General features: G+C 36.0%; 1 protein-coding gene across 6 annotated transcripts in view; it reads right to left on the minus strand.

The window, feature by feature from the left end:
• Nucleotides 1-11,920, minus strand: part of LOC113496871 (protein held out wings) — a 66,181-nt gene extending 54,261 nt beyond the window's left edge. For 3 of the 6 annotated variants that reach the window (XM_026876242.1, XM_026876244.1, XM_026876241.1), the window contains exon 1: nucleotides 11,524-11,920. In XM_026876242.1, coding sequence (XP_026732043.1) covers nucleotides 11,524-11,653 — 130 coding nt within the window. In that variant the 5' untranslated portion in view covers nucleotides 11,654-11,920. The remainder of the gene's footprint in view (nucleotides 1-11,523) is intronic. The other 3 variants (XM_026876245.1, XM_026876243.1, XM_026876247.1) reach the window with 1 other exon arrangement.
• Nucleotides 11,921-12,130: the final 210 nt, after the last annotated feature.

Here is a 12,130-nt window from a genome sequence, read left to right on the forward strand (position 1 = left end):
ACGTAGATTTTGTGAATCCTACTTGCACGTATTCCTCTTTAAAGGAAGAAAAGGCCGGGAATAAGGTATATGTCATAAAGCCTTTGTATATGAACTGTCCAAGAACATATTGTCCTAGTGTGTGTATTTATGTGCAATAAAGTAATAAAAAAACAAAGAGTTTGTGTTTAAAATAGTAATGAAATGAAGAGTTAGCTAAAATAGGAAGTAATCGTTGCAAATCCAAGATTCTTACGACTGTATTTTTCAGCTGCACAACAATACTCTTAAACTTTATGACGCCAACATACCTGAAACAAGACATAAAACTATATTAACCAAATGAATCGCAACAAAATTAGTACATTTCCAAATAACGCATCCGTGAACCAAACCGCCTCCAGATGGTTTATAAATACACAACGCCATGACATTAAAAATATCCAATTAATTTATATTAAGGCGTATTTGAAGATGACTTCCAAGCTAATTTGGACTTTAAAGTAAACACACAGGGTTCATAAGCCTTGCATCTGTTAGATACTGCTTCCAGAGATATCAAGAACGCGGCTGTGTAAGTCGTTACAGGGTTCCGGCTAGCGTTTGATATTTTTGCTCTAAGAATATTTTATTCGGATCATGAAATAAAATTTAGTTTACGATTTAACAGTCTCATTATATTTAAGACTGAACTTTGAAAGTAGAACATAGTTATTGTATATTTTGTTACTAAAAGGCGTGCATTAAAGCGGTAGATGTTTGATGACTACAGTATTATAGATGCAGCATGTTGATAAAAATAGCACATCATTATTTTATATTCAAAGGGGAAAGTTTTAACAAAGCAAAAATTATCAAGACCCCGTTAAAACGTAATGAAATGCAGGATAGATCGATAGGGACAAATGCGGGCTCTAACTTATATTTAATAATAGCTGTACTTCCTACAGCGCGAGTACCGTGCACACTTGATTAGGGTTCGGTATAAGAAGGGTAACTCTCTACCGGCAGAAATACATCATCACTGATGGTGAAATTCTTACCGTTGCCGCTAATAGAAGTACAAAAAAAACTAGTTTAATTTGACCCATAGATTTATCTGTCACTCAATTAATGTGTTTTTCTTTCCCCTTTTTGTACGAAACCCTCAGTTTCGCGAGTCCGAGGGTTTGAATGGTTTTTTAATCGTGGAACTTTTTACTTTTATTCTTGTTAATTCCAAACTTAAAGTTTGGAATTAAAAAGAAGTGGAGGAAACTGTAGGTCGAAATACAAACATTAGAAACCCATAAAATGTGTTTTGTTTTTTCAGCGGCGCGTTAGCATTTTAGTTCAAAAATCTTCCTCATTCACCAAAGGACACGGATATTAGAAGTGTTATTATAGACCCAAAACTCTTAAGAATTCTTATTTAAATCGATGAGGAAAGTAAACATTTATAATAGCTTTAAAACGCGGTTTAACGATGCAATTCAGTATTATCTCAATTCAAATAATCCCTCTTAATTTATATCAGAAACTACAGAAAGTATTTGAGTAATTTTGTAATGCATATAAATGACCCAATTAGACGAAGTTGGCTACCATCCAAAAAACAGGCTGGATGCAGTTGCCTCTATTTAAATTATCAATTTACTTACATAATATGCCTACTCGTCCGTTTCTTACATATCTTGGATCATAGTCACACATATAAAGTGCATAATAATTCATATTAAGTAATGTGTTGTCGAGTTGATCGGGAGCCGGAGGGACAACGTTATAAACAGGACCATTATCATCATTAGTAGAGAATTACGTAAATTACTACCGACTGACCTTAGATTAACACCACAATCTTCGCATCTATAGGCTTGTTCGTTAATAAGATAAACATTAGCTATACATTCATAATAGGCACAAGTATTATTACAATCATCCTAACCTACATGCAATGTCGCTCAAGGAATTCATTGTAAGTACTCGCTTATACATTCCACAATGCAAATATTCTATAAGTTAAAACATTGTGTTATTTGTAATGTTCAATTAAGATAACGTTTGTAACTCTACAGACTATTCTATAAATAGAAGGTGTATGGTGTTTAACACAAGTGTGGTTCTAAGAATTTAAAAATTTACCTCTGCGGGGGACTCACGTGTCTACATTTCGAATAGCTGTATTAATATTATAAATGGCTCCAACATTTTAGTTCGAAAAGCAAAAGTGAGCTTCGTTTAAAAAAAAATCATGAACAATTTACAAATGGTATAAAGTAGAAGTAATTAAATTAACAGATGACGTCGCGTAGGCGAGCTAGCAAACACGTGAAGTGTTGGACGAGCTAGAAAGTGACAGATATACACTGATAGGCAAGTAGGAGTGAGATCATAACAATCTATCAGTAGGTATCTGAAAGTAAAGACATGAGCAGACTACTCGCCGCTTAGTCACGGCATCACGACCTTTATATAAATGATCTAGACCAGGACGTTTAATAGATTTAGCTTTTATCTATATTTCCTGTTTAAAGCAATACTATATTCATTTTTCTATCTTAAAATTGAACCCGTGTTTGAATTTCCTCTAAACTTGTTTCAATAATATCAAGGTGCACAGAATTTCGTCATAAAAATCAGTATGAAACAGTAATCGGATATTTGTTAAATAATCGTCAGCGTTTGATGTGTACGACTAAATCACATACCAACAATTGCACAATCGCATGAATGAACCGGTAAACGCTGTGCGTTCACTAAATTGCTTAATGCGAAATGAATGGGACCCTTAAGCCGTCTACACTAGATCTGACGGCAGACCGGCGCCTGCGCATCCCACACGTGTGGCGCAACAGAGGCACTTTCGACATGTTTGCGTTGCTTGTTAGTAACGCCTTGCCTATCGATTATAGAAAGCGAATCACGGGAGGCTCGAAGAAAAACGGTGGCCATATTCAATATTGATGTCATAACATCGCTTCTTGACAAACGTTTATAAGCACACGAAATCCAAATTCAGTTCTAAATCGACGTTTGCGGCACAAACAGCAGAGTAACGGGAGCTAGATTTTATTATAAACTGGCTGTTAAACTGTCAATAGATCGGAAGAGTCTTTTAATGTCGACCGTCGATCGCCTCCTACGTGATATTGTAGAAAGTTAGAGAACTAGACCGGTCCAGTTTGGACGAATTACGAAGTCGGTATATGAGAAGTCGTACACAGCATTTTCATTTTCACTACGCAGAACTAGAACTCAGACATATGTAGGTATGAATGTTAAATGACGCTATAACCAGAAGATGACTAAGTCTGAATTTACTCTAAAATATACTAGATACACACGTGTTATGAATTTAATTACATTTGCATTAATTACAACTTAGCGAACTTTAGCACTGATAAAAATATTTAAAACTGTTGTCAATGTAAACATTAAATAACAGGTCGGACAGCGTGCGCTCGCTGCATGGATCGCGATTAGTGTAGAGCGTGAAGGCCGGGCTGGCGTTATCGTAACCAGTAATAGGGTAAACAATAAATTTCACATTTTTAATGAAACTCTGACGTTTTATATGGAGTTGACTACATGAACGAGTTGAGAGCGATACAGTAACTACAAATAAAGTGATCAAGCATCTACATACGATGAGGCTGACAATTAATCAAAAGATTTTTGACTCAAATTTTACGTTCTTACAATACGCAATTTTTGGAATTTATTAAATAACATGGATAACGTGAGCTAAACGTCAAAAGACTTTATAATACATTATTTACGTATGTGACGTGTGAGAAAAGTAGTAAGAATAGAGGGAAAGCATTGGAACGTAAAAAATGAAATGATTCGATGTGTGCCAAGATATAAGATTTGAAAAGAACAATAAATTAAAAGCATAACTGTCATACCTACCTTTGTACGCCATCTCAAGTAATTTATTAGTATAAGATCATATTATATTTACTGCCTGGCACAATAGGATTCATAAGCATTACACAGGATTTACATTCATTTTGTGCAGTTAATATATTTCAAAGTTATTAGTTGAGAAACATTTCAATTCTAAGATCACTACCTAATGGGATTTTCCAGATTATGCAAAACTATCAGTACGATACTTGTCTTTGTTTCATTAACTTTGAATTTTAATCTATATAGATAGAAAATAATGTCGTTACTTTATTGCGTTTGTAGAGGCTATCAGAGATACTTCGTTATTTGAAGCTGATCATAACTTGAATACAATTTAACAGACATATTTTAAAGGTTTTTTTGGATGAAGAATTCTAAATTAATAATAATGGCAACTGTTATCAGGTCTGTTACATATTAACAGGTCAATGCCCAATTCACCCTCGTTTGTTACTGACAAACCATCAAAAACTTTGTAAACAGTAAATTTAATAATTGAAAATAAAATAAAGCTGACTAAAATATTCAATACTAAAAGGCTACTGTTGTCGATACCAATGGCAATTGTATGTGGACTAGAGGTGCACTTAACCAAGAATCAATAGTGAAGTCGGCTCACCTACAACAAAAACCTTTTTTGTCAAAACAGAAGATTTATTGGCCCATTGTACTAAGTGGGTCAGCGGTTTTCCATCTGTCCGTAGGTACTATATTTACGTTTCCCACTGACAAAGTAGGTACCATGTAACAGCTAATGCATAGAACCAGTAAAAGCTTCCACTGTCTGATCAAACAGTTTGTAACTGCGGTAAATTCACACAGGAAAGTTTTTTAAAAGGTGTCTGTTGACATTGTTTCGGATCTACATCTTCTAGGTGTAATTGCTTTTGTTGGTTAACTGTACTCGACATTACTACACAGTTTGTCTTTACTCCAAGTTAACGCATTTCTCCTTCTAAAAAGTCTTGGAAGTTTAATGATGAATCAAACATGAATATCACTCAACTTGTTACACATAAGACCGCTTTATTAATGAGGAAAATGGCAATTATTTACCAACCTTACGTTGAATCAATACTATAGGAAACGGATCCACGCATTATGCAATGGATTGAAGCTAGGTTTTTTTAATTGGGTGTAACATACTGATCACGCTAACAAAACACTACTTAGTTTATGCAACAAAATCTGCGAAGTCATTCCTTAAGAATTTCCAGCGTCGGGATGTTTGGTCCAGTTCACAGAACACACCTACATTTTATGTTTAAAAGAGATAAAGAAGACATCCGCCGGATTGTGTGAAGGTCCATTTGAGGGAAGTTTTTAGTTTGTCAATAGTTGCTAAAATATTAAAAATGTTTAAATGGAAACCTGGCCACAATCGGAACGCCTTTTGTGAATGAAGTGGGACTTCGGATTACATTGAATATTTGCCTACGAATTGAGTATCAAGTTTTGAACTTAATGTCGATAACAGCCTGATCGTCAGGCTTCTAGTCGTAATGTAGGCGTTGAGGGCCACTGTTAAACAAAGCAGGTCCACCCAAGTCACCTCTGTCCGTGGGCTGTCAAGTCCCACGCTTTGACTCCGACCTTTTTGTAAAGGTGTGTTAGCAATCCGTCTTATTTCTATTCGTGTTACAAACTTGCTGAATATTCACGTATGCTAAGTGGTAGCTTAGAGAGAGTACACAAAGTTGAATTATGTTTAGATAGAGCTGTCGTACAACTTGAATGGTGAGCCAGCTTCGAGTGTAACTATCTCACGTTATAGAAACAGTATTTGTAGACCTACTAATTATTGTACCGAAAATATATCGGTGTACCTTAATTTACGATCATGTTTTAAGTTTTGTTCACCTTTCTATTTCGAACAATATGGATATATATTATACGCTTTCATAAAATATTCGTAGTTACAATAAATCATAATGACCTGCGTAGGAGAACCGAAATGGTGTGATGGCGATATTATGGGACCCGAAATGTTAAAGCGACATTAGAAGGATTGTTTGGTTCTAAGCGTAGGCTTCGGGGCCCCGCCTACGGGACTGGTTTCCTCGACATTCTGAAGCGATCGATTTTCATTTCAAATTACAGAGCTCACGCGCAACCCACACGTTCTTTTCGAACGCGTTCTTTGTGCGTTCAAGTACACTATCTATGGTGGTTATTCAGTTTTCATTAACATTCCAAATACAAGTCAGAGTTCATTTCAAAATGATGTTATTATTTTTGAAAGTTGCTTTAAGTAGGTAAGCAAAATTATATATAACAGTAACTGTTAGAAATGAGTCGCATCACCTAGATCACTATTATGGTACCAAGTTCATTTTCACGGACTTAAAAAGTATATCTCATTAGCAGAACGATCACGTTGGTGAAGATAAAGCGTAGATACGCAGCGGCAGTGTCGTGGGAACGAACGAAGAATAGGTGTCTCGTATGATCCAGTTTTCTACAGAGATGTAGCCTTATCGAGGTCGCCGCGATAATGAGTCGCGTGTCAATATTTGCTTTCTGTAACATTTTCTGTAGTACTTAAGACCATACAAAGGAAGTAAGAAAGCAAGTGTTTCCATACGCTTTAAGTTGGCTTTCCCTGTCGCACTTTAACTCTAATTTATATATTGTAGAAAATGGAATCGAGCTTGGGTTTTACTTCATAATTTGTTACTTTAAATAACATTGTTATTGATTATTCCAGTTTCTCTATTCTACGTTATAAACAATTCAGAAGCAACCTAGATACAAGTATGATTTACCGACGGCATGGGCTTATCAACAGGTAAACAAAAGTGCTTAAATCGCGACTAAACTGAACTGAGCTAAAAAATACCAGCTACGGACTAAGCAAGTAAGTCCATTTTGTGTTTCAATGTGAAAAGTCCAATAACTTAAGAGAAGATATTGTTTTATGCTTCCAGTCAGTCAAGTAAATCCAATAAGGGAGAGGATACATTAAGCACCTATCAAAGGATGAAAGAACAATGCCCGGTTGAAGTAGTACACACGAAATTATTTAAGCACCAAAAGCCACTGCACGTCTTTTGGAGTTTGGAGCTTTACCGCTGTATTTTTGACACTAGTTCTTCGAAGCAACGTTAATAGGCGTTAAAATATTAATAAACTGGAAATAAATGTTTATAACCCAACGCTATAAATGGACATTGTAGGTGGAATGATGAGTTTATGGTTCCTTACAAATTAATTGTTCGGATATGCAATCATTTCATAATTAAGGCATAAACCCCTAAATGGTGAGTTCGGGTAAGGTCGGTTGACAGTCAAAATATATTGTATAAGCATCGGCAACTGTTTTGAACCTCTGCAATTAAGCAACCCACAGCAAGTTATAACGTGTCGGAAAGCGACTGGAACAACCTTGGCTTCTACACCTCCACGCTACCCACGGCTACCCTCATTTGGTCATCGACGTAGGCGCACCCGCCTAATCGCATACTAAGCAACCTTATAATGACCCAACTAAGACTCACTTTTGCTGTAGGGTTGCGGAACCTAGCGACGGCATCAAATGTAGGTGGCGCCTACGCATCAAAACGCAATAATTGCATTCTTAAGTAGGCATTACACGCTCAGTGTAATTCGATTTCATTTAAACAGGGTCAGGGCATTTTGAGGATCGACTTCAGCTTTGGAAGGTCTCTGTACTTGTAATGTACTCAACATAGTAGAAACTTACACAGCAGAAACGAGCGAAGTGCCAAAGCATAAAATCAAGATTTTTACAAAGCGTTCTCCTCGGATGTGTCTCCGATAAGAACATCGTGTAAAGGCTATTAAACTCATTTTATCTTTTATCGTAGTATAATCTGTATATCAAGTGTGTGTAACATATTGATAAAAGTTATGTATAAATCTGGTGTTTTTTTTTATAATCCACTCATATTGTTCAAATCAGAATAGATAAAATTACCGATATTCCATTGATGTCCGTTTATCATGTAATACCACCAAATTAATCTATATTCCTACTCAAGTTGACAACTACCTATATTCTATCTGTTGATATCTATTGAATGTTTTGATTGACGAATTTATATGTTTACTTTGGTTAGCGCATTGTTATCTAGCGGTGCTTACTGTTCCTCTTGGAATGCAAACAGCCAAATAGTTGATTCAATATGTAAACATTGATCGATCGATATTGTTTGCGACTATCAAATATTTTGAGTAATTAAATGTCAGCCATTACATTTGGATAACTCATGTCTATTATTATAAGTGAACTTGAAATCTCATCACTAGAACATGGTCTTTAGCAATGCTTAACATTCTGAACATGGTAATATTCGGTTCTTTTGTTGTAATGTCATGGTAATGTTCTTTATCGATGTGGAAGACACGCGTTGAAATCTTTTAACATAATGTTACATGAAAATGTGAAACAATATTTTTCTCATATGTCCAATATTCCAGCGTCTAACGAAAATAACCTCCGTAATTTCTTAGTTCGGCGTAACGCGATACGCCACGCCTGTCGGCTGTCAGCTTGCCGTCGATATTTTCGTCAAGTCGTCAGTAACCAACGTGGACCGGCGCGGCGGCGTGACATGTCAAATAAACCATAAAACTTCAACATCATCGTTATCGTTGCACCCTGGTACCTATGTTGATCTAAACTTTTAATATAAAAGTTTGTGAAAACGTGGACGCCAATAACAACGAATAAAATTATGACAGGGTATCTCAGATACCAACATACTTTGGGTGACTCAACCTTACCAATCTTATCAAAACGAAATTAAAGAGTCAGTCCCTCCGGTCGAGAGCTCTTGCTTTTTAAGGCAAATGTTAAATCAACAAGTTTTCGAGAATGATGCAAGCAGAATATTACTGGAGACATGCATTTTACCATTGCGTTCACGCAATTTAAGTATAATACCGTTGTCGCCATTTATAATAAGAACACGTGAACACAAACCATTGGATATGGAACATTTCAATCCACTTGGGCTATACCGAGACCAATCTTATTAGATTCATGCGCCACTGACATTATTTCGTAAGTGCTCATTTAAATGCGAGTAAACATTGGACAATGTGAGACCAACGAGAACATGAGGACATCTGCTGACGATTCAGTATAACACAAACTGTTTGTCTACTTTATATTTGCGTCTATATTCAGAACATTCTTTAAAATAGCGCAGACGGTCTGTGCCAGTTGTGCATTTCGTTCTCAAGCATATTACAGTCGCATAACTTTTAACGTGGTTCAATTGGAAGAAAATCTAGGGACTCTAATCAATTTGTTGGGTACTTTAATACGGGGTGAGATTTTTAGACAAAACTTTAATAAATAACAATTCTGATGATAAAAGGACTCCGTATAACGTACAAAATGCTTCATAAATCCCAAAGGGCAACGCTTAACAGTAAATCGTTATGGCTGCGACATTATGACATGTAGAGGTATCGTTCGAATAGGCCTTGCTTTGCAATGAGACGTGACTAGACTTACTAATGTTTTTAAGTAACACGTTGTCTTTTCAATGAGTTTAGCTTTTGAGTTAAGAATGGCAGGAGAACTATTTTTATAAAAGGGTTTCTACTGTAAATATACCTAATTGAATCAGTTCTTGTATATCCTATATTTTTATATAAAGTAATTTATAAAATAATAATTTCAATTGTTCAATTTAATTGCTACAACATGACTTAATAGAATAAAACAAAGAGAATCCAACTAATTATTATGATCATAGTTTTACGGAGAATCTATTAATAATAGTAGGATTGTTTTTTTTTATTATGGAATCAATTACCTAACTGTAGTTTTATAAAAAGTTGAATTACAAAGATCAAGACTGGCGACATTTAATCAGTTTTTTTATATGAATCCGTCTTTGAACTGGATACGTAATTACTTTTATGTTTGTTTTTTTGGCCCCGTTTTTTTTACCGAGATACCAAAAATCAAATTAAAGAGGATTCAACGCGTATTTTTGCCCTTCCATAGGATATCTGACAGTATTTGGCATTTGTCAAAAAGAAAACCTATGTTATATTTTGAATTTTATTTATTCAACATCAAACGGTAACACAACAACAACAGGTATAATTGTAAATAATAGAATTGTTTTTACTGTGATGCAGAATGCTTAATTAAATGACGTGATAATGAAATTTCTATTTTACACAATTATTTAAAAGCAATATTATCATCAATGTGCGTGCCTCTGATTGTGTTGAAATTAACATAAAATTGTTAGTAAAACTTTATCTACGTAGGTAGGTACTTCTACTTGTAAAGAGATTTAAATGCAACGTTACATATAATTTACATAATAATTAATTGCATCTTTTTCTCTCGCTTACATATTATGCACAGTGCAGTAAACTGCCAGTGTAAAGAATTTTCTACAACAATGTAAGCATCAAATCAATTAGTCTCTTCGATAATCAGTTAGCTGGTAATATCAATTAGGGCCTAGTAATCGAACAAGCGTAATCGCCTAAGTACGTACCTAACTGCATTCACTTAAATGGTGGCAAAGTATCTCAAACCAGTTTACTCACTAATATTGGATACTTAAGCTTATCACGGTCAGAGGAATATAATACTAATGTATTAGGTGTAGCATAAAATGATTCCCCTTTTGCAACAGGTAAATGGAAATACGAAGGAAAATAAAACTAAAGTTTTTTGTGGGTAGGTAGATCTGACTCTAAATAATACGAATAATAAATGAGTTTATTTTTTGAAAGCAGAATTATTGTAGTTAAGGTCCAAATATTTTTTTCTTCAAAGTAGCAAGGATACAGGAATGTACCTTAAGTAATCCTCGCATTTAGCGCTATATACTGTTGAAATAAATCAAAAGCATGGTGACAACAATAACTAATTCATATGTTATTAAAATGACTCATATACCTAGCAGGTACCTACCCATATCCATTAAAATTCATACCATATTCAAATCGTTGTGGAACTTATTCTGCAAACGTCAAGTGACTAGTAGTTAGCAGGCGTTCAGTAGCAAAGATAAGGGCTACATAGTATCTGTGGACTGGTTACGAGTGGTACTAAAACAAGGCTATACATCGCACAAGGAGCGGTGCGCCTGCGTCGCGCTACGTACAAATCTCGTATGGACCGAGAATGGTGGACGTACGGTACCTACACAGAGTGGCGACATTCCTCCAACTCGCGCGGAATGTAAGAATACGGCCCTGCGAACAGGTTACCCCCAGGGCTTGTGATCCTTCATCTCACGCGTCCCCATTTAAAATATAACCTCAAAATCATAACTCGACTAATTGAAGATTTATTTACAACAGCTGCGTGGACGGCGAAATGAGACACATAAACGTAGTCACCAAACTCGTTTACTAGGTACATACATTTCACCGATCTCTTTCGTCGGCGACAATCTAACGACCGCTGACCGCAAATCGGACCAGAGACGTTCTGCTTTACTTCGCTTTTCGAAATGAAGGATCGCATTACAAACACCACTGGACCATAACTCGGCGGGGCGAAGACAAAAATAAACTTAATATCGTTTGCGTTGTAACATTTGTCGACGCATCCGATTTATGATCGCCTCGGTGACAAGCATCGCCGATAGGAACTAGTACTTTCGACTGTCCATGCATTATAAATAGTTCGACACGATTTTGACCTACCTTCATCCAGAAGTCGCTCCATGTGCATGAAAACATTCGGGAACGCAGCCAGTTGCTTCCTGTCTTTGAGCAACTGAGCTAAGTAGTCCGCTATACTTTGCGTTGAAGGACTGTTATTATCACACATCATGAGTACGTTTTATATAACTAATGACACGTTAAATGTTTATTCCAACACGATCAAATAGGATATTGTACTTTAGTTACTGATTATTGTTATTTTTGTGAGATTATGTTAGAAAAGTTAAATTCACTTCCACACACATCGAAGTTTCGATCACCACTAAATGACGAAGTTGACCGAAGTGAAGTTGTGGGCGAATATAGCGCTGCGCCTGCGCTCTTGTCGAATGGATTTTTTGTAAGCGCGTGCGACTCGACTTCTGTCCGCAGTGTAGGCGTAATAATAACATATATTGTACTCGCTCGCACTGCGCGCGTCGTTCCGATTGTCTCGCTCTAACCCCACAGAAAATAAATGCGAAGCAGTCGCCATCTAGCCATCGTTGATGCAACTATAATTATATTAGTATGGGTTGACATGACTGTAGCTATTCACGTTGTTCCAATCTATGTTAGACTAATGAAGTGAAGTAGCAAAGTTTTA

The sequence above is a fragment of the Trichoplusia ni genome, chromosome 8, assembly GCF_003590095.1.
Source record: "Trichoplusia ni isolate ovarian cell line Hi5 chromosome 8, tn1, whole genome shotgun sequence".
In the NCBI taxonomy this organism is placed as follows: Eukaryota; Metazoa; Arthropoda; class Insecta; order Lepidoptera; family Noctuidae; genus Trichoplusia; species Trichoplusia ni.